The sequence below is a fragment of the Giraffa tippelskirchi genome, chromosome 5, assembly GCF_054371585.1.
Source record: "Giraffa tippelskirchi isolate mGirTip1 chromosome 5, T2T-mGirTip1v1.2.pri, whole genome shotgun sequence".
Classification (NCBI taxonomy): Eukaryota; Metazoa; Chordata; class Mammalia; order Artiodactyla; family Giraffidae; genus Giraffa; species Giraffa tippelskirchi.
In genome coordinates this window covers 112292261-112320101 of record NC_137279.1, presented here as the reverse complement: position 1 = coordinate 112320101, position 27841 = coordinate 112292261, and the positions used below count along the sequence as shown (strand labels likewise).

The window sequence follows — 27841 nt, the reverse complement described above, 5'->3', positions numbered from 1 at the left end:
AGGCCCTCTGTTTTCGGTTACTCCTTCTGGGTTCCCCTACCCCCATCCCAGTTTTCTGATCTCCAGGCCTCCTTTTTCTCTGGTAGCTTTCTCCCCCCACCCATCTCCCCACAGGCTTCTCACCATCTACACACCCTGCAGTGTGGAAACACCAAGAGAGCAGAGATTTACCAGGGCGAGGTCGGAGGGTCTATGTTTTGTTCATTGATTTCCAGTGCCTGGAATAGCTTCTGGGACATAGTAGATATTCAAGAAATATTTATTGAATGAACAAGTGACTTAGGAGTGGGATGCTGGCATGGCTTTTTTCACCTCTCCCACCCACCCTCAACAACCTCTCTCTTGGAATGACTGAGTTCAACCACCCTGAAGAGTGGAAAGTAGGGGAGAGACCCCAAGGGAGTTTGCCAGGACACAGTCAGCTAGGGCTTTAAAGCTATTCATTACAGTCAATTCTTTAATACCCTTGTTGTGATTCTTACTTCCTCATTCTAACTTCTGGCTTGTCCTGGGTCTTCTCTTCCCAGTCACATTTGGGAGACTTCTTTTTCACTGCAGCAAACTCAAAGCCAGCTAAACTCTGAAATGCGGACATCAGATCCAAGGGGTTGGGAGACTAGACACAAAATGAGTGCCAGCAAATTTGTGTTTCTGATTACAGTCCAGAATGCTGTTTAACTTGTCTGTGTGTTAGTAGAGATTACTGATCATCATCACATTATTTTGCTTTTTCTGACCTCATTAAGGATGAGACTTTTGCTTATAAGGATTCCCCATATTTGTACTGGGCTTCTAACCTTTCCTCAGAGCTATAGCCAGATGGTGCACAGGTGTCCAGGGTGTGTCAATAACCTTGCATTTCTGCTTTAAAATCCTTCTTACAGTGATCTGGACAGATATGGAGGAGGCTTGCCTAAAACTGTAAAAAAAAAAAAAAATCATTAAAAAAAAGAGGACTAATTTAAAGATGTGGAAGAGTTCTGGGCTTAACAAATAAAAACAAATGAATCTGGACATTGCTTTTGGATTGAAGCCAATGCAGTTGGGCTAGTGCCTAATATTTTGGGTATGGCAGCTTCTCAATCACTTAGCAAACAGGTTCTCAGAGGCAGGCACTGTGGGCACTATCAAGATGAAAAAGCAGTGTGGCCTGTAAGAGCTCAGGGTCAGAGAGCAGAGATGAGACAGAAAAAGGGCAAAGTCAATTTGCAATGGGTGAAACAATAGAACCTGGAGGGAGTCACAAGGTGTGGCATGGACGCTTCCTATGCGCCCCCTGGGGCAACGATGAGCCACGGCTTTAACCTAACGATCTTTCAGGGCCACCTGCCCCACACTCGTAATAGCGCCAGGACTACGCTTTTCTTCCATCCAGAACAGGAGCTGCTTTTCTGCCCAAGGCCGCCGGGAGCCTTATTCCCGGAGGGGGCTTCGGTGACTGTGACAGAGGTCAGCATCAGGACGACGGGGATCTTGGGCCCAGTTGGGGGCGGAGTCGTCAGGAGGCCCTAACACAGTGTCTGGGACAGGAGGGGGCAGCCTCTTCCTAGCGATACTGTCTCTCCACTCTTTTCTCCCCCCCGCCCCCGGCCTCCAGTAGGCCACAATTAAACCGCAACAAAGCGATCGGCTTGATCGGGAGGAGGAAACGGGAGCGGCTAGAAGGGGCAGGCGGAGGTTAGAGGTCAGAGGTCGAGAGCGCTTCGGTGGCCGCGGGACTGCAGTGGGAGGAGCTGCGGGTTCTAGGAAGGCGGGGAGCGGGGCCGAAGCGGGCGGGAGAGGATGGCGGCGGAGGCGCGCAAGAGCGGCGCGCAGGCGGCGAGGGGGTTACGCGCCTGGCTGAGCTGGGCTCGGCTCGGCTCTGCGGAGGGACGCAGAGCTCGGCCGCCCGAGCCCTGCAGCTAGCCGGGTCGGCCCGGAGCTGCGCCCCGCCCACCCCGCCCCGCGGAGGGCGCGCCCGATCGAGGCGGGGCCTGGAGGAAAAGGCGCCCTCGGAGTGGCGTCCGCTGCCAACGCCGGAGGGAGACGGAGAGCCCTCGGAGCCGCAACCCACCGGCGTGGAGGCAACCCCCGACCCTAGGCCACCTCTTGCCCGCCCCCTGCTGCGGGCCGAGGCCAGCGCCCCGCCCAGAGATGGGTAAACGCGTGGATGGCGTGGCTCCCAGCGCCGCCAGATCGCAGGAGCCCGGCGCCGGGGCGCTGCGCTGAGGCTCCCGCTCGGCGCAGCCCAGGAAGCCTGCAGGTGTCCTTGGCTGCTCGGCCGCTACCCGGGAGACTCCTTCACCAGTGCCCAAAGCCCTGTTCCCTGGAGCTGCCCCGCCCCCCAAGCTCGGCGCCGCGCAGGACGCCCCGTCTGAGGCCCCCCCCGCCCCGGCACGGCCCCCGCAGCGCAGCGCCCTGCCCAGCGCAGCTCCCCGCCGCTGTCGAGCCGCGGACGCAGGACCAGAGGCTTGCTCCAGCGGGCGCGCTTGTTTTCCTTCTGCCGCCTCGTCCTGCGCAGCACCCGCCTGTCTGAAAGCCGCGTTCCGCCCCGCCCGCCATCCGTGCCCTGCGCTGGATTTATGAATGGGGGAAAGAGGCCACATGCCGCCGCCGCCGCCTCTTGTTGACCGCACGCAGCCCGGGCCCGCGGAGCTCCGGCTACCGTGAGAGCGCCGGCCCGGCCCCAGCAGCCGCTCCCAGGACTTGTTGCTGCTGCGCTGCCGCCGCCGCTGCGGCGGGGAAGCCGGCTGCTCCGGGGCTCGGCGCGGACTGGGAGCAGGAGGGTGGCCCGTGTGAGTGTGAGCTCGCGCACCGCCCGGACCCTCGCAGTGCGCCTGGACAGTGCACTTCCCCGTCTTTTGGGAGGTGAAGGGGGGGGCGTGTCCCGGGCCCCTAGCGTCTGAGTGCCTCGGGTCCTAGCGGGGGGAACCTGTGTGTGCTTGCCCTGCTTCCCCGGGCGCCTCGCTTGGGTCCTTGGCTCTCCGTTTCCCCTCCCGACTCCCTCCCCGGCGCTGCCAGCCCAAACCCCAACCACCTGTGCACCCGAGAAATCCAACTCCTCTCGCTCCGTGCCCCGGGGGGGAGGCAGGGGCAGGGCCACGCCGCAGAGGGGGCCGCCGCCGCCTCCTGCCTCCTCCTCGTGTCCTCCCCCTCCCCCGTCTGACGCTGCCTCCTCGGGAAGGGTGTTTGGAGGGCAGCGGCCGCCCCAAGCCGAAGCCCCGCAGCGCTTCTTATGATCAGCTCGGTGTGTGTCTCCTCCTACCGCGGGCGCAAGTCGGGGAACAAGCCTCCGTCCAAAACATGTCTGAAGGAGGAGATGGCCAAGGGCGAGGCGTCGGAGAAGATCATCATCAACGTGGGAGGCACGCGACATGAGACCTACCGCAGCACCCTGCGCACCCTACCGGGCACCCGCCTCGCCTGGCTGGCCGATCCCGACGGCGGGGGCCGGCCCGAGTCCGATGGCGGTGGTGCAGGCAGCAGCGGCGGGGGCTGCGAGTTCTTCTTCGACCGGCACCCGGGCGTCTTTGCTTACGTGCTCAACTACTACCGCACAGGCAAGCTGCATTGCCCCGCCGACGTGTGCGGCCCCCTCTTCGAGGAGGAGCTCACCTTCTGGGGCATCGACGAGACCGACGTGGAGCCCTGCTGCTGGATGACCTACCGGCAGCACCGCGACGCCGAGGAGGCGCTCGACATCTTCGAGAGTCCGGACGGAGGCGGTGGGGGCGCTGGGCCCGGCGCCGAGGCCGGCGACGACGAGCGGGAGCTGGCCCTGCAGCGCCTGGGGCCCCACGAAGGAGGCGTGGGCCCTGGCGCGGGGCCCGGAGCCTGCCGCGGCTGGCAGCCCCGCATGTGGGCACTCTTCGAGGATCCCTACTCCTCCCGGGCGGCCAGGGTGAGTGGCAGGAGCCTGGGTCTCCTCTCGACCGAGACTGACTGACTTGACCAACACCTCCCTCCCAAATTCCCTTACTTTACATGGGGCCCCGTGGAAATCATACCCCCTTACCCCACACCCCGCCCCCTGCACGCTTCAGGAGAGTGCACCCACCTGACTTACTACTAGGACCTAATCCAGCTCTTGCTTTTAGGCATCCCCCCTCGCAGCGAGTAGGAAACTCATAGCTGCGCTCTTGCTTTTCCACCTCCTCCTTACGGCTCGGGCGGCCTCTCTACATCTACCCCCAATTCCTCTGAAGAACAGAGTCCTGGAGAGCTGGAATGAAGCCTTGAGCTGGGGTCAGGCAGGATTTGGGGCGATGGGAGGGAAACTAGAGTGTAAGTGGCTGATCTGGCAGGTCGTGGGGTTTGCTGCTTCCTTGTGTCCCATCTCATAGAAACCCTCCCAGCAGCTCAGTGTGCTAAGAACTGTGAGTTCTGGAGAAGGTGCCTCGGGCTTCAACTCTTTAGCCATAATAGGCAGAACTGGGACCAGAACACCAGGTTTGGGAGAGTCCTTCTTTTTCCCAGGAAGAAGCAAGCAGGAAGAGCAAGATAAGTCAAGATGCCTGCCCCAAGCTTTGCCCCTGAGGCTTTCTGGACACCGGAGTTGTCCTGGCCTCTGCTGGAATGAGGGGAGAGTCAGACAGGAAGAGCCTAAGGTTCTGGGCCCTTCGGCTCCTACAGCCAGTGGCCAGCCACAGGCTGCCTGGTGATGATCCCAGATTTGTTGCTGCTGCTTTCTTCCTGCTGCAGCACAAATTGGCTTCCCAGAAAGCCCTGGTTCAGGTTACTGCTTGAAATAGGTGATGGGGATGGATGGGGGGGCAGGAGGAAATGTAGGTTGATTTAGGCAAGATCTAGTCCCTTCCCACCACCCCTTCCTCAAGTCAACCCACTTTTCCCTAATCCTTTTAGGTGGAAGTGGGTGGTGGAGAGGTAGGTTTAAGCATCTTAAAAAAAAAAAACAACCTGAAGGATGGCTTTAGATTCTCTAAAAAAGAGAACCCTGGAGGTTAGTGTCTGATCGCAAGCCTGGCTGGGGTCTGTCTGGGAGACTGAAGACCAACGTGATGCATTGGATCTGGGTGTGGGGACGCTCTCCTGCGTCCGAAGCTGGTAGTTACCTTTGGCATCCCAAGTTGTCACATTAATGAATCTCAGAGCTCTGCCGCCTTCCTCAGCACCTCTGGTGCTGGGCCTCAACCCAGTCATGGAAGGAAAAGTTCCACTCCCCCCACCCCCAGGGGAGAGCAGGAGATCGGGGAATGGGGCTGCAGGGAGAGGCCAGGCTGGCATAAATGCTCTACCAGGGCACATGCATCTCCTGTGTGTAAGAGGAGGGAGGAGCAGAGTGGTCAGCAGCTGAGGCATACGTCCTTGGGCAACCACTGGAAGGCAGGGACCGGTTTCAGGACTGAGAGCAAAGCTAGGGTGCCACCTCTGTTTCTTCCCCTGCAGCCCTGAGACCAGCTCAGAAGGTGAGGGCTCGGTGAGGCCCTGGCAGACTGTGAATCCCACAGGCTTCTCATGCAGTCCTCTAGCCCTGCTGGTGTCCGCTGTCAGCTGTGTGCATGGTGAGGGGGGTGGGGAGAGGGCAGAGACAAGTAGCAGATCCTTTAGGTTCTTTCAAAGTTGGCAGTAGAGGGAGGAGGAGGCTGATTTAACTTGGTGGAGTTGGGGAAAGAGAGCAGGCCAGGGAAGCAGGAATGAGATGAGATGCTTAGGGGCCCTATTTCTGAACATTCTGGGGTCTCTGAAAACTTTTTACCTACTCAGTTTCCTCTCCCTTGGATTCCAAGGGGCTGTACCATCAATGCATTTATTTTGGCCTTAACTCACTGCCGAGTGGCCCAGCTGAGGCTCTGTGAGTAAGCTCAGAGCCTGGTTAGCCTCTAGAAGTCCTCCATGAGCTCAAGATATTGATACTTGGCCCTTTTGATGTATCAATAGAATCACAGCAGCCAGGGTAGTCCAGTTGAGGTCGGAAGTTTTGGGGCTGGGCTGAGTAAGTTCTTCCCACTTAACAAAGAAACCAGGATTCAGAGGCGTTAAGTGTCTTATCACAGACACTTAACTAATAAATAATAGAACCAGCGAACCACCTCACACAGCCTGCCTTCTGGTTGTTAACACTGATGTGCACAGCTGTATGGAGCTCATGCCAGAAGGGGCTCGTTTCCTACAGAGGAACACAAGCCAAGGCAAGCCTTCAGCTGTTCCTGGGACACACAAGTGAGAGTACAAAAGTTTAAAAAATTAACTGATAGCAACTGCCATTTATTGAGCACTCCATGCAGGTACTTTGCATTAATCCTCCCAGTTAACTACCAGCGGAGGTATTAATATTATCCTTATTTAGTAGACTGAGGCTGTGAGAGGGCAGACAACTTCTCTAGGGTCACACAGCTCGAGAGCGGTGGGCTGGGACTCAAAGTCAGGGCTCCCTTGCTCCTCAGATGATCACATGCTCTTGCGTGCTTTTGAGGTGGCTCATTTCTTACTCTGGTCTGGGAGGTGTTCCAAGGTTCTATACCTGCTGTGGATGACACCAGAAAACCCAAGGGCAGATGGTGACGTCAGAAGGGACACTGACTCAATTATGCTTCCAGGCCTGAGGTACACGGTTTCTGGGGCTGTGTTCTCCAAGCTCTGTTTACCCCAGGCCAGTAACATGCCCTCCCCAGTGCTGTCCCCTGGGTCTGTGTGCATACCTTCCCTCCCTCAGGCCTCTTCCTCCTGCCTCCCTGGTCCCTGGACGGGGGCTTCCAGGGCCAGTAAGGGTTGAGGAGCCTCCCACTGACCCTGGGCATCTCTCCGCACACAGCAGCTGGTCATTTGAGTAGCGCGTTATGACAGAAGCAAAACAGATACAAACGGAAAATGAACTGAGATGATTATGGGAGGCTGTTGCCTAGCTACTGGCCTGGCCCAAAGAGCCATTCCTCTTCGGGCAGGCTCTGGCCTGGGTGCTCACCCCACTCCCTTCGCTGCGTCTGGGCCCATGGGTGGCTGCTGCTGTGGTTCTGTTCCCATGGCCTGACCTGGGAGCAAGCACAAGGGGCGGGCTTGTCTTGGCCCCATCTGCCCACTGCCTATGATCCAGGCAGAGTGAGGGCTCAGCAACGGTGATGGTGGCTTCCCAGACTGTAGGTGACAAGTTGGGGCTTGGGCAGCATCCAGAGTTCTAGAATCGGGCCTTCCTCCTTTTCTGATGACTGACACGAGGCCTGATGGATGGGACCCTGGGCTGCTCATCTCCCTTATCCCTGTTCCCAGAGGTCCCCAGGGCTGATCTGGCTTAAGTCCAGTCATTGGCCCTCTTAAGGATGATAGTCCTTCTTTGGGTAAATCAGTACCTGGACTGAGTTTTCTCATGATGTTTCCCTTCTGAGTAGAGGAGGTGACCCCACAGGATCCCACTGCAGCCAGAGCTGGGGTTTCACATCGCCTGCTGCTGCTGCTGCTAAGTCACTTCAGTTGTGTCTGACTCTGTGCGACCCCATAGACAGCAGCCCACCAGGCTCCCCCGTCCCTGGGATTCTCCAGGCAAGAACACTGGAGTGGGTTGCCATTTCCTTCTCCAATGCATGAAAGTGAAAAGTGAAAGTGAAGTCACTTAGTCATGTCCAACTCTTAGCGACCCCATGGACTGCAGCCCACCAGGCTCCTCCGTCCATGGGGTTTTCCAGGCAAGAGTACTGAAGTGGGGTGCCATTGCCTTCTCCATCACATTGCCTAGGCATCCACTATGTCAGGTGCTGGCATCTGGGCCTTTTTCTGATATCTGACCCATGTGAGGCAGGGAGTATTAACCTTAGCTTACAGAGAAGGAAATGGAGACCAGAGGGGCTTGTTGAAGCTCACATAGCTGGTGGTAGAACTAGGATCTAAGCCCAGATCTTGGGCATCCCCGTGTGTGCTTGTCCCCTGCCTCTGCCACCTTCTGGGGCTCTGCTTGGAGAGGACCTCTGACTTCAGGAGGCCCTCTGCTATCCTCCCATCCCTTCCTTCACTTCTCCCTCTGAATTAAAGCCCCCATCTCCTTGCTCCCTAGAGTTGCTCACACCTGAGCTTGCTTGCTCTTTCTTTCCCTCACTGTGGGGCTTTTATAGGACAAAAAGAAAGAAGGCTTTGTCCTCTCTCACACTTAGTTGAGAGAGGAGACCAGGTTTTCCGTGGCCTGGGCACGGAAACCAAGGCCTTCTAAGAAGGAAATGCAGAGCTTGCTTCCTGCTCACCTTTTCTGAAGGCCCTGGCTTCTCCTGCCTGGGTTTTTCCTGATACCAGCCACTTGGTGGGCATGACAGGCTTCTAAGTGAGGCCAGGGCTTGAGGTCCCCATGCCCTCTGGGTGAGAAAGGGCTAGGAACCTGAGTAGGAGGCTGGGTGCCCTGGCTTCCATAGCACCCTTGGGAGGACAGTGCCAGCACACCCCAGGGAAGCCCCTCTGCCTCCTTCCCAGGAGCAGGAGCTGTGTCAGGCCAGGGGCTGCCTCCCACCCTCACCCCTGTCTCTGCCCTTAGGCAGCCTCCTAGGCTCCTCCTGGGCTTGTTTTCTGTTTTCCTCTCTTGTTTTGAACAGACCAACATTTGTCTCTGAACATCTTGTCTCTGGATGATGAGGTGTTTCTGTTTGTTGCCGTTTGGGGTGGGGTGTAAGGTGGGGGAAGGGATAAAATAAACTTGGGCTATTTTGGAGAGTGGGGGGAGGAGCAGGCAGGAACAGAGTTAGGCTGCCAGGCCCCGGGCCCCTCACCTCCGCCCATGGTCAGCGTTGGCCTGGGATGCTGGCACCAGGGTACACATGCCACCTTTGTTCCTGGGCAGCCAGCCTGCCTCAACCTGACCCAGCTCCCTGCTGGGGTATTCCTCCAGCCGGGTGATGTTACCTGCCCCTGGCAGGGGTCCCCATCAGGCAGCAGGCTTGGCCCACCTTGGAGAGCCACAGGGTCTGAGAGCCCAGGTGCCAGGAGGGATTCCTGGGCGCCCCTTTGTCACCTGGCCTCATGACAGGCTCCTCAGGACCAGGAGAGGGAGCAGGCTTGGCTTCAGTCATTCAGAAAACATTTATTGAGCACGTACTACATGCCAGATACCAGGGTGGTTTTTATAAAGACGAGTTAGAGGTGGTCTCTATTCCGGAAGCGAGCCAGGTCAGGTGGAGTAGGTGGCAGCCAGAGAAAATTGAGTGACCGGAAATGGTAAAGATAATACACATATATCATGAGAGGGGCCACAGTAGTCTTAAAAGATGAAGTTCAATAGGAGGTGAGGGGAGAAGCCACACATCCCACCACTGTGGAGGGGGGTTGGTATGCAGGGAAGCTTCAACAAGGAAATATTAATAGAAGTTAAACTGGGTAGGCCCTGTGTGATAATGACTTAGCTCCCTTAAATAATTTTTAGAAGGAAGCAGGTTATAAATAAATAAATATTCAGTGTGGGTAGTGCTTAAGCATACAGATTTAGGGAAGAAGGGAATTTCCTGGCCAGGAGATCAGCCAGAGCAAAGACAAGACAGCATGGGACAGAAAGTCTTAAGGGGCAGGGGCATTCTGGTGGATGGGCAAGAGCCTGGAGTCACATTTGTCTGAATAAGTTCTTGGCCAGTGATCTGGGCTGGATGGAATTCCTTCTGGTGCTAAGACTCACTAGCTCTGGGCAGCTCAGTGGCCCTGAGTGCCCCCCAAGTGCTGACTTGGCAGAGGGTGGGCATGGTAGAGGCTGGTTCTGACACTGGAACCAGAGGGTCCTGGCTCAGGACAGGAAGGCCCAGGGCAGCCTATGAAGGGAGAGGAACAGGGGTCCTTTGGCTGGGGCCTGGGCATCACAGTACAGGCCCTTACCCAGGAGCCCAGGGACACCTCAAAGATGCCTTGCCTGGCAGACTCCCTCTCCATTCCTGCCTCTCAGCCCCCAGGGCTGCCCACAGCCTTTCCAGTGCTACCTGGGCACTAGGATCTTGCTTCCCCAGCAGGCTCAGCTCCACATCCATCCCCTCAGATCTTTCTCTGCAAGTGTCTTTGGCTGTGTTCTCAAATTCTCTTCTCCTACACTTCATCCTTAATATAGGTTTTTGGGCATGAGTCTTCTTATGTTTATCTGTCCATCTGTCTCCTTGGCCCTTCCTCCTTGGACTCCCCTCCCCTGCTCTTGCTGATTGTAGTCAGTTCCCAATGACTGGTGTCTGTCACCTCCTCCCCACCCCCCCCCGACCCAGCCTGTGCCAGATTTCTGAGCCACTCTAGGCTCTCTGCTAAGTTTTACAAATATCATTTCTTTTAATCCTCGAAACAGCCCTATTAGAGAAGTACTCCTCTTAGCCCTTCAGTATGCTGTAGCCTCAGGGCCTTTGTACTGCCTGTTCCTGCTGCCTCTGGAGTTCTGCTGGGTCTTCACCTAACTCGCTCCCTCACTTCTTCAGGTCTCTGCTTCCATGTCACCTTGGCACTGAGGCCTTGCCTGACCACCCTATTTGAAATAGCTCCCCCACCCGTTCACTTCTTAACCCCCTTTCTCTTTATTTTTCTCCCTAACACTGATACCATCTGACATACTATATTTTACATATTTGTTGACAGTCTGAGGGGCAAGGTGTTTTGCTTCCTGCTGTTCCACCACACCCAGAACAGTGTCTGGCACCTAGTAGGTACTCAGTTTTTCATTTTATGAACAAAGATTCTAAGGCTCAGAGAAATCAAGAAGCTTGCCCAAGGCCTCCTGGGCTGTAACTGCAGAGCCAACTTGCACCCCAAAGTATGTGACTTTACATAGTGTGTATCCTACATTGCCAAGAACACTTGTGGAATGAGCTTGGTGAAGGACGCCGGTCACAGGGGTGGCCCACCTGCTGAAACAGTTGGGTATTGGAAGACAGATGGGTCCCTAACAGGATATAGCCGCCAGTGCGAGGGGTCCAGGAGAGCAGGAAGCTTGAAGGAGCAGGGTGCTCCTTCACAGAGGCTAGGACCCTCCAGTTCAGAGCGGATTGAACCTCCTGCATCCTCCCACCTGGCAGGAGAGGGGCTGCTGCTGGCCAGACCAGTTCACACGGGCGGCTTTCCACATGGACAGTTCTAACTTCCAGCAAAATCCATGCCCTCTGTCCCCAGGCAATGAATGGAAAGAAGGGACAATTTTGGCCATGGGAACCAGGCAAGTCGCTTCTCCCCAGGCCTCAAGTTTCGTCTTCTGTAAAACAGCAGAAAGGACATTGAGTCCAGTGACCTTCTAAATCTCACTTCTGCAAAGCAAAGACTTTGTGATGTTTTGGGTTCCAGATCCAACTTGTCCTCAGAAGCTGCAAGGAGGTGTTCACAGAGGCCCCCCCTGCCCCCTCAGCTCTGTTACCATTTACTGAGGGCTCACTGTGTGCCAGGCACTTGCTGTGTCGAAGCTCACTCAATCCTGCAGTAACACTACTAGGGACGCTAGTACTGTCCCATTGTGTGGCGAGGAAAGAGGCACAGAGCGCACCACTGCCCTAACTGCGTGGCAGTGGCGGGATGAGGCACCCAGGCAATCTGACCCCAGGGCTCCTTAGCTGTCTTTTGCCCTCAATCTCAGCTCCCTGAGGCCACACAGCCCCGTGTGGGGCAGGAGCCGATGGGCAGTGCTCTGAGGAGTCCTGCCAGCGGGCAGGACAGCCCAGGGTGGGGGTGGAGGGACTGGATAGGAGGCTCAAGTATGAGGCCTTGACCTCTAAGTTGGGTAGTGCAGCTGCCTCCTCCCTGGTCCCTTTTATGTCCCAATCAATAGTTGTGAGAATGGAACTTCCCTGGTGGTCCAGTGGGTAAGACTCTATGCTTCCAATGCAGGGGGAGTGGGTTCGATCCCTGGTCCGGGAACTAAGATCCCACATGCTGTGCAGTGCAAGCAAGAAAACTTTTCACAGACCAAAAAAAGAGTTGTAAGAAAGACAGCAGTATCCTTGCCACCAAAGGGAAAAGGGTGGGTGAAAGTAGGACCACCACTTACAACATAATTTGGCTTGGGGAATAATTTAGGGGAGAGAGGAATAATTTGGGCCCTGAAGGGGAACCTGTAACCCTGGGACCCAATATGGGGCAACCTGCCAGAGCACAGGCCACTGCGTCCATCAGGGCTGGGCCTCAGCTCTGCCTGTCTCCTCAGGGAGTAAGTGCTTTCTGGGACGAGCCTAGAGGGGCCACACAGGAGACTGAGGCCCCAAGTAGGTTTCATCAAGGAGGATTGTCCCACCTTTGGTCAAAGGGGCCAAGAGGAAAGATCTGTGAGTCAGGGGACCCATCCTCAGTTGAATCCTCAACAAGTCCTTTTCCCTGTCTCGTGCCTCTGTTGGCCCTGAGAGGTGGGCACATGTGGTTCCCCTTTCTCTGTCCTCACTCTGAGAGAGAGGAGTAGGGAGGGGTGGAAGTAAGTAGACGGAATGGTTCAGTGTTTTTTTTAAATAACGAGTGAACAGTGCAGGAATTCAGGGGTGGCTGGCACCCGCTGGGCTGCCGCAGAAGGAGCCCATGGGGCGGAGTTGAGGAAGGCACCTTGGCTCTGCAGGTGGGAGAGGGTCCTGGCACCACAGCACCCTTCTTCCCCTCCCTCCCACTCCCTGCACCCTCTGCTCCATCCCTTGGCAGCTTTTCGTGAACTTGTTTATCCAAATCTCTAATTAACTTCATGTTGGGCTCCCAGGTGGGCCAACTCTCCTGGCTAACATTTCCTTCTGAGAGTGCAAGCTTCTGCTTCCCAGGCTTCTTGGCAGAGCTGGGATATGCTAACCCCACCCCTCACCCCAGCCTTCTCTGCTTGGGAGGGCAGTGCCAGGACTCGGGGTTCCTGGTATCACCATGGCCACTGGACATGTGCCTGCACCAGCTCATCTCTGGACGGCCGTGGAAAACCCATGGGCAGGAGGTATTTGCTTAATGCCCATGTCAGCCGTATTGTCTTGACAGCCCATTCCTCATGGGAAGAAAAATGAAACCAGAAAGGGAACTTGAAATTCACCTTCATGGGGAGAAGCAGGCAGAAGAAGCTACAGAGTTGTCAAGTGGGAAAGTGTGTCTGTGGTCTGCTACTCTGCTTCTCCTAACTTACTGTATCTGATCAACCTGTCCATGCTTAAGTGTAAATAAGTCTTAGTTTAGTGTGTGGTGACTGTCTGTCCCAAGTCAAAGGTACATGTTCCTAAGGGTGAAATATCAGTCATCAGAGAGCTGGCTGGGAGAAGTATTAATCATTCAGATATGACTTTCCTGGGTTTATGAATTGACCCTGCCCAGGAGGTGTGAAAAGAAAGTAAATGGTGCTGAGTTCAAATCTGGTTTCCATCCCTTTAAGGCTGTGTGACCTTAGACAAGTATATAACCTCTCTGATCCTCAGCTCCTCCTGTGGAAAATGGGATGACGGGGCCTACCTCATAGGGAAGGCAGAAGGTGATTACACAGAATGCCCAAGTGTGCCAGGCACAGGATAGAGAACTAGTGAATGTTCATCCCCAAAGTTCCCTTCTCAGACTTACTTCTGCTCCAGAAATCCCTGGAGGCGCTACTTCTTGCTTCATTTTCCCAGCTCATGAGCTTACGCATGCTCAGTTGTGTCCAACTCGTTGTGACTCTGTGGACTGTAGACTGCCAGGCTCCTCTGTCTGTGGAATTTTCCAGGCAAGAATCCTGGAGCAGGTTGTCATTTCCTACTTCAGGGGATCTTCCCAACCCAGGATCCAATCCCTGTCTCTACATCTTCTGCATTGGCAGGAGGATTTTTTACCACTAGCGCCACCTGGAGAGCGCCATTCCCTCTATATGCTTCATTGCTGTTTTGCCTACTAAGAACAAGGTGTGTCCGCCCACCCCACCCCTTTCGGTGCAGACTCGTAGGGAGGAAAGCATCTCCGGGGGGCATCATTAGATAGGGGGCAATGCCATAGCCAGGTGGAAATCGGAGTGGGGTGGGCATTGGGGGTTGCCAAGTGGTCCTGGGGGACAGTCCTCACTCACGTATCTTATTTAAGCTCAGCCCTCTGCTCAGGGAGGAAACCCACTTCTACCCTCCCAGCAGGACAGGCTACAGCAGGGGGCGTGGACCCCAGCAACCAGTGCCCTGACAATGGTGAATGGTATCACATGAATAACAAATGAAGGCTCCGTAATTGGTGTTATTACACATGCATTTCACCTCCATTCATAATGATTGGACACTTAAACCCAGCCGTTCCTCTGCTGAGTGCCGCTGTCATCATTCTAGCTACGATCTCGGCAGCTGTCTAAATCAGCTGTTGCCACACTCTGATCCCAGTGGGTGCAGTTTATTTTTTATTGCCGCTCAGTGTCTCAGGAAATGTCAGTTCTTGAGAAGGGCGTGCATGCGTGCATGCTCAGTCGTGTCCAACTCTTTGCAACCCTATGGACCATAGCCCGCCAGACTCCTCCGTCCATAGGATTCTTCAGGCAAGAATACTGGAGTGGGTTGCCATGCTGTCCTCCAGGGGACCTTCCCAATTCAGGGATCAAACCTGCATCTCTTGCAGCTCCTGCATTTCAGGCAGATTCTTTACTGCTGAGCCACCAGGGAAGCCTCTTGAGAAGAGACAGAGTCAATATTCTGCACAGACTACCCTGTCTCCTGCCCTGGAGCAGGCTGTCTTCCTTCAAATGCTTCTCACTGTATGGGCAGTCAGCTGGGACATCCTAGGGTGAGAGGCTGTCCAGAGGGACTATGATAGGGCTTGAAGATGTGGGTCACAGCCAGAGCTTAATAGGTAGAAGGCCAGCCCCTTGCCTCTAGGTACTCCTTAATGCAGTGGCTCTCTTAACTTAGTGCATATCAGAATTACTGGGAAGGATTCTTGAAACATTATTAGATTCTCCCCCCCAGCATTTGTCATTCAGTAGGTTTGAGTGGGGCCTGAGACTTGGCATTTCTAAGTGGTTCCCAATTGATGCTGATGCTCCTGGTCCAGGCCCTCACTTTGAGGACCACTGCCTTAAAGTCTAGTTACTCAAGGTGCTGTCTGTGGACAAGCAGCCTCACCTGAGAGCCTGTTAGAAATGCAGAAGCCCAGGCTCTGCCCCAGACCTCCTGAATCAGAGTGGCATTTTAACAAGGTTCCCAGTTGACTTATATAGCCATTCCAGTTTGAGACGCTCAGAGCACAACAGGGTTAGAGGTGGGCAGAGGTAGGTAGTAGGCAGGATGGGGCAGCTATAGTTCTCTGTTCAGTTCCTTCCAGCCAAGAGCAGCCTCTAACTTCTGTGCACCTGACAAGGACTGGGAAGTACTGCCTTAGCAAGCACATGGATAAAGGGCTTCCCTGGTGGCTCAGACAGTAGAGAATATGCCTGCAATGCAGGAGACCCAGGTTTGATCCCTGGCTTGGGAAGATCTCCTGGAGAAGGGAATGGCTACCCACTCCTCTATTCTTGCCTGGTGAATTTCATGGACAGAGGAGCCTGGCAGGCTATAGTCCATGGGTTGGGCAGAGTTGGACAGGACTGAGCAACTCACAACACACAGATGAAGACCCTCTGGGGAGGGAATTCCAACCCACCACTGTGCACCTTAATCCCACCTCTTGCCACCTGACAGACAGCCTGGTGACCTATGGCCCCTCCCTCCACAGGCAGAGGGCCCTGTCCCCGCTGGGCGCATCCATTCCTGACACAGCTGCCCTCACTCTCCTCCCCGCCCATAGGTGGTGGCCTTCGCCTCTCTCTTCTTCATCCTGGTGTCCATCACCACCTTCTGCCTGGAGACCCACGAGGCTTTCAACATCGACCGCAACGTGACGGAGATTCACCGGGTGGGGAATACTACCAGCGTGCGCTTCCGGCGAGAGGTGGAGACGGAGCCCATCCTGACCTACATTGAGGGCGTGTGCGTGCTGTGGTTCACGCTAGAATTCCTGGTGCGCATCGTGTGCTGCCCGGACACGCTGGACTTCGTCAAGAACCTGCTCAACATCATCGACTTCGTGGCCATCCTGCCCTTCTACCTGGAGGTGGGACTGAGTGGCCTGTCATCCAAGGCGGCCCGCGACGTGCTGGGCTTTTTGCGTGTGGTGCGCTTCGTGCGCATCCTACGCATCTTCAAGCTCACGCGCCACTTTGTGGGGCTGCGCGTGCTGGGCCACACCCTGCGCGCCAGCACCAACGAGTTCCTGCTGCTCATCATCTTCCTGGCCCTGGGTGTGCTTATCTTCGCCACCATGATCTACTACGCGGAGCGCATCGGCGCCAGGCCCTCCGACCCGCGGGGCAATGACCACACCGACTTCAAGAACATCCCCATCGGCTTCTGGTGGGCTGTCGTCACCATGACAACACTGGGCTATGGGGACATGTACCCCAAGACGTGGTCCGGCATGCTGGTGGGGGCACTGTGTGCACTGGCCGGCGTGCTCACCATTGCCATGCCCGTGCCTGTCATTGTCAACAACTTCGGCATGTACTACTCTCTGGCCATGGCCAAGCAGAAGCTGCCCAAGAAACGGAAGAAGCACGTACCTCAGCCGCCCCAGCTGGAGTCGCCCATTTATTGCAAGTCACAGGAGACCTCGCCCAGGGACAGCACCTACAGTGATGCCAGCCCCCCTGCCCCAGAAGAGGGTGTGGTTGAGAGGAAACGGGCAGGTGAGGAAAGCCACCTCTCCCCTAGTGGCCAGGGGAGCTCCCAACTGAAACTCCGTCTTTGGAGTTTGGGGTTGTGCTCTTGTTGCACCGGCTTCCCTAAATATAAGGCATGCCTTCAGGAAGGCACAGTATTGAGGTCGAATCTCTATTTTCTGATAGCTTTCTGAACATCAGGCTCTGTAGAATGAGTATCCCATGAAATTAAGGTTGTTATGGGCAGTGCGTGGGGCTGTAAATGAGAAGCCTGAGTTTCTAATCCTGTCTTGGCCAGTGTGCTTTGTGCCCCCAGGCCAGTCATTCACCCTCTCTGGGTATAAACGCCTCGCCTGTAAAACAGAAATGCTCTCAATATCTTACTTCCAAGACTTGGACAAGCCCCAAATGAATGACGGATATGAAAGTACTTTGAGAAGTTAAACCCACTTTACAAATATCAGGCACTGTCATTATTAGCTGGAGAGGAGGGCAGCTGTTCTCCTGAGGAGCATCAACACATGAATCATTTCTTTCCAAACGTTTGAGTCTGGTGTCTCTTAGCCTAATAAATGTGATAACGTAATGGCTGTGGGAGGCTGCCTTCTGTTTGGCACAAGCTAGATTGAGTCCTGGGCTTGGGGTTTAACATGGATGCAAGGGAACCAAGAGGGAGAAGCCCAGACAATGTTGGGAGAGGGGAAAGGAAAGGGGGAAAAACCTGGTAGCTGCAAGGTGGAATAAGCAGACCTGAGGGTCTGAATCATGCTATCCAAGGATGGGAAGGCCAGCTCAGGAAAGCTTGTTTCCAGCTGAGTCAAGAGGTGAAAGGAAAATTGGCTTCATCCACAGCAACACAGAGTGAAGTTGGAGAGTGGGAACCCAATTGTTAGGTATGGGATGAGCTCCTGAGAGAGGTATGAGATTGCTAGTATGGGGGGGCCATTGGTTGCCAGGCCACTGGGGAGCTGCTCATAAGACAGCAGCTCCCTCCGGGCATGGCTCTGGGGAAAAAGTGGGACTTGTCCTTGTGGGGGAGGTGCCTGACTCAGGATATTCACCTGTGGCCTGTTGGTGAGAGCCCATCCTACATGCCGGGGTCGTTCAAGGGCGTGGGTCTTTCAAAGACCTTGATGGAACCCTTTAGGCTCCCCCACCAAAATGGTACCTTCTTCCCAGATTCCTGAACAGAAATCTCCCAGCCAGTACCCTAGGGAATTTCAGTTCTACCCTGAGGTCCATTCAGGGCTCAGAGGGTAAGTTAATATCACAATGTACAAGTCCCTAGGCTTCTGCCATGCACACTTCACCTGTGGCACCATGAGCTGTGCCTTAGCCTGACCCTAACTGCTCGGTCACAGTAAGGGCATTCCTGGTCCCTGCATTCAGACCAACTGGCCCCCCTCCACCTTCTCCAGACCCAGGAACTCAGCTTTGCCTGTGCTGTTGCCTGTCCGGTGGAGCAGGGGTCGGTCCTAAACATACAGCAGTGGGAGCAGAATTGGAGCCTCTTCCCCTCTGCGGGGGGAGGGTCTTCCCCCAGACACAGGTGAGCCCCTGAGACAAAGGGCTCTGAATCCTTCAGGCATCAACTCTGGCTTGGATACCTGGTGACTAAGAGTAAGTGCCTTCAAGTGGCCCAGGAAGACAGCTGTGGAAGCCACTCTGTAAGTTTAACCCCATCAAGCCAGACACTCTCCCAGGGAATGCATACTCATCCAAGTGTCAGCCTGAGCCAGACCCAAGGAGGCAACAGACTCTACTGCCTGCCTTGGGCTGATCTCACAGGGCCAACTTGGGGAGTCTCTGCTTTTGTGATATCTGTGGCTCCATCTCCAGCCAAGGCTGAGAGGAAAGCCAGCATCCCACTCTTGCCCCCCGGGAGCAGGCCCACCCCCTGGTTCTGGCAGCACTCTCCCTGTGGGTTGGGTAAGTGATGCTCTAGGTCAGGGATCAGCCCTCCTGCAGCCTCCTTTCTGTCTGCCTGTTTAGATTCCAAGCAGAATGGCGATGCCAGTGCGGTGCTGTCGGACGAGGAGGGAGCCGGCCTCACCCAGCCCCTGGCTTCCGCCCCCACCCCTGAGGAGCGCAGGGCCCTGCGCCGCTCCGGCACCCGAGACAGAAACAAGAAGGCAGCTGCCTGCTTCCTGCTCAGCGCTGGGGACTATGCCTGCGCCGACGGTAGTGTCCGCAAAGGTATGGCTCCCCAGGCTGGGCGAGGGGGGAGCCCCCATGGAGCTGAGTCTCCCCAGTGTCCCCCACGGAGCTTGAGGTCCCCTCCTCCTCTGAGGCCGTGGCCACCATCTCCTCTGCCTTGGACACACCCTCGCTTTTAGGATGGGTCCCCTGATGTTCTAGTCCATGGATTAGAAAGGCCCACGGCATCCCCAGAAGGTACACAGAGCCCCCCTACCCGCCAGGTGCCCTCCGGAAAGACAGGTGCTGGAGGGTGAAGGGACCACAGATCAGGGCTCCTGCCCCCTCCTTCCATTTGATCACCTTCCCTTCCTCTGGTTCCTGCTGTGACCTTTAGGCCTGACTCCACAGTGTCATTGCTAGCCTTCACCTAGGCCTCCCTTAAACACAGCTCAGGCTTCCTAAGTAAGTAGTCCCAGGAGACTCCCAAGAGTCTCAGGAGTCAGGGTGAGAACGGGGTTCTGGTGTGAGGTCTTCAGAGAGCCTGACACAGGCCCTACCTCCTCTGTCCTACACTGGGGGTCCTGCAGCCCAGGTGTGCAAGCCCCTGGGATGTGACTGTCCCTTCCAGGTAGAGCCAGAAGGTGACCAGGGGCTGGGAGTGAGCAGGCAGAGGGGGTATGTTCTGAGGTGTGTTCTGAAGGATTTAGAGAGTTCAAGGGAAAGCTGAAATTCCATCCACAGTGAAGTTAGGGGATTCCTGGCCTGACCAAACGGGACTGAAATGATTAGGGATGGTGGAGCGCCATGATGGCTGAGGACCAGGGCTCTCAAGCCCCAGTATTCCTTCTGCCTAGTCCCCATCACTTTTTTGTCTTCTCTGCCCTGTCCCTTTCATCTAACCTCTCTTAAAAGCCTGCCTAGTTTCAGAATAAACCCCAATTCTCACCCCAAAACAGCTGGGTATGCAGGCCGCTTCTTAACTAGTCTTCTTTCAGTCCAACCCCCTTTCCCTCACTACTTCCCACCATCTGCAAATCCCAAACCAAAACAAGGTTAAGTGAGGCAGGGACAGTAGCTACTGTAGGAATAGCCTGTGATGTCTCTGTCCCCACAAGGATGTCCCTTGGCCTGCCCAGCCCAGGAAATGTCCAGGGATACCTTCCCAGGCCTTTCCCTGGCCTGCTCATCACCACTGTCCCCAGGGCACCCTGACCCTAACCAAGCCCTGAGAGCTTTGTGTCCAGTTTTGCTGGACATGTGCCCTGTTGGGTGGCAGAAGCAGGAGCAGCAATCTGGAACCTGGAGATGGCCCAGCTAAAGAGCTTTAAATGGATGGTGCTCAGACTACTTAAACACTCTCCTGTGCTCCTCTGGTCACCCTTGGCCTCTGCGTAGCCCAATCCTTGGGCTCTGGGTGTGCCTATCCCTCCTGCCCCACCCCCCACCCCAAACACACTGAGGCTTTTCCTGTGTCCTAGTTCAGACCTGGAGCCTTGCTCTGGCTGAGAATGCTAAGTGGTTAGCATAGAAGGTGGGGTGGCAGGGACCCCACCCGCCATAGAGGACTTGAGCAAACAGAACCAAATCCTGAGCACCCCTGTTTTCACCCAGTGTGGTGAAAGACTCAGTGGAAGTAGCAGTGTGGAGGAGGAGGAGGCTGTGAGGGTGCAAGTCAGAGGAGAGCCCCTGAGGTCCCGGGGAGCAGGTCCTGTCTGAGGAGGAGACTGCGTGTGAGCATGCGTGGGGCTGGGGAGCCTGTGTCCCACCACCGTATCTCTCTGGGTGCTTGTGGGGCCTGGCTGCTCTATTTTCAAGATGCCTCCACACTGCTTCTTGGCAACAAGCATGTAGCTCAGCCAATTAGAGTGACCTTCGAGAGGGAACAGGTGGGTTGCTGGGAAACAGGCCCTGCTAAGGAAGCGTGGCAATTAGCATCACCAAACTCCCAGTGTGCATTTGGCAACTTTACCCATGCCAGACCACGCCACACTTGTCTACGCTTGGGCTACATTCAGGTCCAGGAGGGAGTGGGCCCAGGCCTCCTCCAGCCACCAGCACAGACACCAGTGAGACCTTGTAGGTACCTATGTGACAGAGTGTGAACTCCCTGGGAGGAGAGCAGTGTGTGATCTTTAGGGCTTCTTAGGGTTGAGAAAGGAGGGTCCTGAGGGCTGCAGGGTCTTTGTACAACTGGAGGGATACTTACCTGGGGATGATGACAAAGCAAAGGGCAGCTGAGAATGGGGCCCTGGGGTCCATCTGGAGACCAGAGAGAGCCAGGAAGCCTTTCCCAGGTGAACCAGACCTCTGCAGCCAGCCCTGGGGCTACCTGCCCCGCTGGGTTCCCGGAACACGGATCCTATGGAGCGTCTCAGGCGAGGAGCTGCGCCCCCCTGACCCATGTGCCTTTTCTTCACCAAGGCTGTGGAAAGTCCCGGAGCCTAAACAACATAGCAGGAGCGGCTGGAACCAGTCTGGGGCTGTCTCCACTGGCATCGCGATACAGCTCACCCTACCCTCCGAGAAAGCCCCTGCTCGCCCACCCCTTCCATCCGCTCACCAGCCCACCCCCTGGACACTCGGCCTCGTAGCTTCACCCTCAGCTCTCCCCGACCCTGGGCACCTGCACACAAACAAGCACACACATGCCTCCAGCCTCATCCCTCCTGGGTCTTCGGGAGTCAAACAGGATACAGGAGAATTGAGGCCCCCGAGCCTCCTGTCCACAGCACCCAGCCCCCTAAAAGGTTCAGCCCTGGACCCTGAGAGCGAGGGAAGATTACTTCCAGGCCTCCTACCCAACTCACTCCCATTCTCAGCTGAAGGTGCCGTCACCCCTAGGACTGTGTAACTGTGTCTCTGGGCCCTGCCTCCCCCTCAGGGTCCCACCTAAATCACAGCAAATGCACCCCCATCCCTCAGGGCCTTCAACCAATAACCGAACAGCCTGCAGTTGAACATCTCTGTCTGTCTGTCTGTCTGTCCATCCCACACCCAGAGCAACCAGGAATAAGGCTGTCCCCTGGGGCATGGGGCGCAGGCAGGGGTTCCCAAGTCGGAGCCCCAGGATCGGTGGCCTAGATGCGGGGATGTCCCCCTCTCGGGTGGAGCCCAGCCTTGGAGCCAGCCTCCCTCCTGTGCCCCACCCCCCTGAGCTGCCTCATCACTAGCCACACCGTGGCTTCCTCTACAGTTCTCCTTCCTCTCCTGCTCCCTTCAGCTCCCAGTCCTGCCTCTGAGTCACCTGCCGCTCCCACCCAGCCTCTGCACTCTATATCGCTGCCAGAACCGGAGACTCATCTAATTTCTATAATTAAGTGTATTCATTTACTTAACGAGCCCAGGAGCACAACAGGTTTGTGAGTCACGGAGTGAGCAGGGGTGCACCCCGGGCAGGGGCAGCTGAGGGGAATGCAGGACAGGAGCCATCCTGCCCCCACCTGCTGCCTCCCGCAGGCCACACCCAGGGCCGGCCTAGCTGCAGGGAGCCCCTCCCCAGTGCAGGCCCCCAGCGCACCAGCCAGGCTCGCCAGGACCTCCTCAGCCTGGGAACTCGGAACACCTCAGCCAAGACATTTCCTGTTTCACCTGATGGGAATTAGACCTGACAGCAGAGCTGGGCGCCTGGCAATTTTTAGAGCCAGATTATGCAACTTTGTGGAGGGAATGACTAAGTAAGGTCTATGTCTGCTCCTTCCAGAATGGGCAGATAGGTACCGCCAGACAGCATTCGGGGACTCGGCAGGAGGCTGGGGACTCTGGAAGCCGCCCCAGAAGGTGAACTGGGCAGAAAGGTCAGACCATTTCATGGGACTGCAGGGGATAATGAAGAAGAGCATATTCTAGAAACATTCTCATTTCAGTCAGTGCCTTCTTCAGCCTTGGGCAGACACAGGAAATTCTCTTCAAGGTGGGTCCTGGGCTATCCCCGCCCTGCTGTGGTCTGTGGGGCTGGCGTCCTGTTTGCTCTCAGGAGGAAGAGAAGAAGAGCTGAGAAGATACAGGACCATTCATGCCACTGCCCCTCAGAAGGGGACACAGACAGGCAAGCCCTGGGGAGCAGGACAGAGAGCAGGGCACCTTCTCCCATTTCAGTCCAGTCTGAGAGCCCCGCTTCTCTTCCAGTAGGATGGCTTAGGTCCTGCCCCCGCTGGGCTCCCCGGTGCTGGGGTCCTGACTCCAACATGGACACCGTGAGTGAAGTGACTGGCGTAGCATGGACACTATAGCTATTTCCTCCTCTCACTTGCCTTTCTGGTTCAGGGAACTGAGGCGGCTATTTCTGTGGCAGCCCTCAAGTTGTCAGGAGCCCAAGTTTCCACGGCACCCACCGCCTCCTTCCCTCTTCCCTCCCACGGGAACGGGCATGCTCATGGCACCCCCATGGTGGGCACAGATGTCCCTGGGCGACATGATGCAGGAGTGCCAGCCTGGGGCCCCTTGTGCCTTGGGGGGGCGGGGGTGGGCTCCCACACACCCCTCCTGGCTCTCTGGCTTCTGTAGGGCTGACACAGGATTGAGCCAACAGGAACACCGAGTAGACTGCCCGCCCCAGCTCCCTCTCAGGGTCCTGGGAAAGGACAGAGTGAGTTTACAGGGCCCCACAGTACTCTAGGCCCTGCCTGGGAAGGTGGCCCTCTTCACAGGCCTCAGGATTGCCCAGGCCCTGGGCCTCACCTTTGTAAGAGAAAGCTCTGTCTTCTGCCCACAATCTGAGAGCACAGTTTGCTTTCCCTTGCCTCTGGATTTGAGCTTGTACCCATTACTTTGGTTTCCAACCGTCTTCCCCTTCAGCTGGGGCCCAGTCCCTCCCTGCAGAGCAGAGGAAGCAGCCCAGGCAGGAGTTGCTACCTTTCCTGTTTGTACCAATTGCTGCTGACAGCTGTGGAGACCAGTCCTCAGCCCTCAAGGCTTCTGAGAGGGGAAGCTGTGAGCTGGAGCCAGAGGGGCGGGTGCATGGGAGTCAGAGGAAAAGCTGTGCAACAGCCCTGGCTCCCCTTTCGCAGAGCTTCCTTGGGGCAGGGCCTGGCCAGGAGTATCACCTCCCAAAGTCCCTGCCCCCAGTGCAGCCTCCTGCCTGCCCTACCTGTGCCCCAGCTAGAAAGGCAGAGAAAGGGAAGGCCCAGGCCACTGCCATCCCAAGCTGAGAAGGAGATGTCTGGAAGGCTCACTGAGGTGTTGGGTTTCCTGCCTCCTCTCCTGAGATGGGCACATTCGTCCTCCCTGAGCTGCTTCTTCAGCACTCACCCTGCAGCTGCTGGGACCTTCTGCCAGACTGAGGAAGGGGGCTGGGCTTGACATGGCAGCACACTCAGGAGCCTTTCTCACCAGCCCCTGGGGTAGTGGACTAGACCCAGGTGGTGACAGCAGATGGAACTGTGTTGGTGGGGAGCACAGGCTGGGCAGGCAATGGCCTGTGGGCTGAGAGCCCTGGCAGGAACTTCCCTTGCTGCCTCCATGCCAGGCTGCAGAGCTGTGGTCCCTCTCCCCACTCCAGTGCAGCTTTGGGGACCTGAGGGCTCCTGGTTCCTGGAGTTCATTACCCGACAGGCATGGAGCTGAGCTGTGACATCACCTATGGGTCACTGTGGCCCAGCGCTGGGTTGGCAGAAGGGTGATGAAGGGCTCACCCTTTCCTTCCTATCCCTGCTCTTTCTGGTGTCTCAACTCCGGGCCCCATGCCTTGCATCTCTGGCCTACTCCTCAGCCCACAGTGTGTGGGTCAGCAGCTGCCTTCCTCTAATATCTCATTCTTCGTTTCTCCCTTTCTTTTGCTGAACTCCTTACCTCTCAAGAAGGCAATGTTGAGCCGAAAGCGTGCGTCCCAGTGTCTCACACCTGTGCTCTTTAAACACAGAGACCTGCCAAGACGCCCTCTCGTCCAACTATGCCCAGGCCGAAGTCCTCACCCTCTCTTAAAGCGGCACCAACGTGAGAGAGACAGGCAGACAGACAGAAAGCCAGAGGCTTAGGGCAACTCTGGAACCCAGGCAAGAATCTTTCGCTGGGAAAGACTCAGATATCCTTGATTGCGCAGGACTGATGGAAAACCTCCCGTGTGACCCTCAGGCCCAGAGCCATCGGGTCTGATGTTCTTGTTCTGTTGTACATTGAAGAGATATATATGCACATATAGTATCTATATTCATACATACTCTACTATTGTGTGTAGTGCACGTGCTCTTGGTGGTCTGTCTCTTCGTTAGGCTGTGTCTCCCCACATCCTTGCTCCACCCCACCCCCTTTCCCTTCACTGATTCTTTGTTTCTGCTGAATGTGTGTGTGTGGAATATCCCAGGAAAAATACACCTGGGAACTGCCAGTCCAGCTAGGTGGTCCCAGGCTAGACTCTCCCTCTTGGGAGCATTTCCCCTGTGGGCCAGAGGCTGGTGGAAAGCCAGATTGCCCCCTGGGGTCACTGCTCCACTGGCCTCACCCCACCCCAGATTGGGGCTCTACCTCCCACCCCACGCCCCAGTTGTTGGGGGACTTCCCAGGGCTCCTCGGTAGCTTTTTCCACTCCTTTCTCCACCTTCCCTGTGTCCTTGACTGAGGGGGTGTTTTGTCTTTTTTTATTTCTGGTTTTTTGTTCTGTCTCCTTCGTCCGTTTGTTTTCCAAAGATGCTGCTGGGCAGACGGGCAGGGAAGGGGTCTGTCTGCCCATCTGGCTCAGGGGTCTGAGAAGGGGAAGCCGCGGGCGAGCGGAGACCAGTTGCAATACTGTACTTCCTGGCTGGTGGCCAGAGGATGCGTGCAATAGCCGAGGCCAGGTGCCCCCCTTCGACCTTGGCCTCTGCCCCTGCCTCAGCCCTCCCCACTCCCAGCCTGCCCTGGCCCTCCCTGATGTCGGTCGTCCTTTTCTAAAGCTGTCCCCTCGTGCGTCTGAGGCATGCCTAGGCTGGGCCCTGCCGCCCTGTCTGCATGCCTGTGACTGTCATGCCGTGCTCAAGCCCCAATAAAGACATCTGGAGCATTCTGCTGTGCCCGCTGTGTGACTGCCTCCGCCTCTCCTTTCTATGTGGGAATCTCCCTGGCTGCCCCCCCAGCATTCAAGAAATGCATACTCCTAACCCCACCTCCACCAGGAATCACCAGTGGAGCCCAACTCCTGCATTTAGAACCAGACACGAATGCTTGAGATGAAGAGTGATTCTGGCCAAGGTCATGCCAAGAGGACTAACCTGGGACCTAGGCTCCTGAGCAGTGATCTCCACTGCTGCCAGCATCCCCCTGCTCCCCCCCCCCGCCCCCACCGTAACATGGAAGAAGAGACTTGTTCATTTCAGGGGTTCCACTGTATTCCTCCTTGCTTTACAGGGGGCTTCCTCTCTTCCCTGAAATTGCACCAATTCTGTGTGGGCTGAGGCCCAGGGGATGCTGGAGTTGTCGTGATGACTGGATGGCTGATGCACTGAAGCCGACAAGGGCCTGGGGCCACAACTGGGACCGCTGAGGGCTGGGAAATGAACAGCCCTGGGCCCAGATAGGAGGTGGAGGTGGTGGGGGATGCTCAGATGTCATCCCTACCCTAGACCCTCCTAGACAGGGGCTTGGCTTCAGGGCTGTGCCCCCTGAGTCGCTCAGAAGGCCCACAACCAACTAATGCTCAGCTGTCGCCCTCTGAAAGTTACTGATAATTACTGAAGAAGGGCCCAGTGTTTTTGTTTTGCATAATCAGAATTATGTAGCCTGGACACACGTTTGCTCTCCTTACTCAAGTCAGTGGGCAGATGGGGGACCTCAGTTCAGATGCCACTTCCCAGCTGGGTAACTTGGGGCAATTCACTGAACCTCAGTTCCCCTGCCTATAGAATGGGTGTAATGATAGCACCCATCTCAGAGCCAGTAAATGTGAAGGCCTGACCCAGGGTCATCTGTCCAGGAAAGGACAAGAGCTCACCAGGGAGCAGGGTGAGGTGAGGGGAGGGGAGAAGCAAGGGGAAGCCTGTTCCTGAAGCAGAGAAAGTCGGGCTGGGAGCCTGGGCCAGCAGAGGTGAGGCAATGGCAGGCAGCCAGTTGTCAATTAAAGATAAAATCTCTCCTCCAGCAGTGGAGGGCAAGTAGGGGCTGTACCCCCCCATCCCCCCCAGACAGGAGAAAGCCATTTGCAGCCAGGCTCGCCTCAGAGAAGCTTGGCCAGGCGATAATGGGATGGGATGCGCTGCTGGTTCCATAATGATATTACGCATCAGGGCCCACGTCCAAAATGGTGTTTGGTTTTTTGTTGTTGTTGTTCGGTTTGGTGTTTTTTTTTTTTTTTTTTTTTTGTCGATCAATGTGGAACCATTTCATGGTCAGGGGCTGAGAATCCAGCAAGCAGCCCAAGGGTACCCAAGGCCAACAGGGCCTGAGGGGACCCAAGGGGATGCTTTTGGAGTCCCCGGCAACACCCTCAGACCCCTGAAGGAAGAGGGACAGTGTACAGGAAGGCAGAGTTCAGTGAGAAGCAGGGACCACCCCACTTCCCCACCTCACAGAAACAGCAGACAATTGCTGTCAAGGAAGCGATGGCTCTGACTCCCTCTGGTCCCCAAAGCTGAAGTGGAGCCCAAACGAGGGAGCTGGTAAGAAAAGCTAGATGTTGTAGTGATGGAGACTGACACTGGGAGTCAGACTCATGGCTCCTTCGCTTCCTGATTATGTGACTCTGGGCAAGTTAATTAGCCTGTGTGAACCTCTATTTCTTTATCTGTAAAATGGGAGCAATAATGGTATCTATGTCATGAAACCATTGGGAGGATCCAATGAGGCAGGGCCTGAGACACCCTTAGCACAGTGCCTAGCACAAAGCATGGTTTACAAATATTGGGGTCAGGGAGCAACTCATTCCAATGACTGCTTTGGTTTAATGACCTCACCTTTCAAATAAGTGCCATGAATTTGCCTCATTTGTGTGAAACCCTCTCTCTCTGTGAAGAAATAGAGTTGGGGTGGTAATACCCAACAGTTAACCTTTTTAAAGTACTAGGCAATATATCTGATGCTCCTGAACACCCATTCTGAGCTTCGTGTTATCATTGTCCCTTGTTTCAGGGAAGAAAACTGCATCACAGTAATGTCAGGTCATTTCTCCAAGGTCACACATCCAATAAGCAGTAAAGCTGGGATTTGAACCCAAGCCATCTGGCTCTATGAGCCCTACACTTAGCTGCTATCTAAATGGAATAGGGCTTCTGGGTCATCACACCCAGGGTATAG

The 27841-nt window shown here is 55.8% G+C and overlaps 1 protein-coding gene across 9 annotated transcripts; it reads left to right on the top strand.

Annotated features, from left to right (window-relative positions):
- The first annotated feature begins 1720 nt into the window (after positions 1–1720).
- Positions 1721–25616, top strand: KCNC4 (potassium voltage-gated channel subfamily C member 4). Of its 9 annotated transcripts, XM_081492782.1 has the most exons (6): positions 1771–2094; positions 2166–3880; positions 15595–16531; positions 17923–18053; positions 18497–18700; positions 24501–25616. In XM_081492782.1, the coding sequence occupies exons 2-6, from the start codon at positions 3215–3217 to the stop codon at positions 24576–24578; spliced, it is 2016 nt and encodes a 671-aa protein (XP_081348908.1). In that variant the 5' UTR covers positions 1771–2094; positions 2166–3214; the 3' UTR covers positions 24579–25616. The 9 variants fall into 9 exon arrangements, with proteins under 9 accessions (XP_081348910.1, XP_081348912.1, XP_081348913.1 ...); XM_081492784.1 differs by lacking the exon at positions 24501–25616 and adding an exon at positions 21065–21598 and having other exon boundaries at positions 1721–3880; XM_081492785.1 differs by lacking the exons at positions 17923–18053; positions 24501–25616 and adding exons at positions 16639–16654; positions 21065–21598 and having other exon boundaries at positions 1814–3880; positions 15595–16482.
- Positions 25617–27841: the final 2225 nt, after the last annotated feature.

Excerpts from the sequence above, each read along its gene's own strand:
- KCNC4 (XM_081492782.1), top strand. The coding sequence starts at position 3,215 with ATGATCAGCTCGGTGTGTGTCTCCTCCTACCGCGGGCGCAAGTCGGGG. Across the intron at positions 16,532-17,922 it reads GGTTGAGAGGAAACGGGCAG|ACCCAGGAACTCAGCTTTGC; the intron begins GTGAGGAAAGCC and ends CACCTTCTCCAG. Across the intron at positions 18,054-18,496 it reads GGGTCTTCCCCCAGACACAG|ATTCCAAGCAGAATGGCGAT; the intron begins GTGAGCCCCTGA and ends CTGCCTGTTTAG.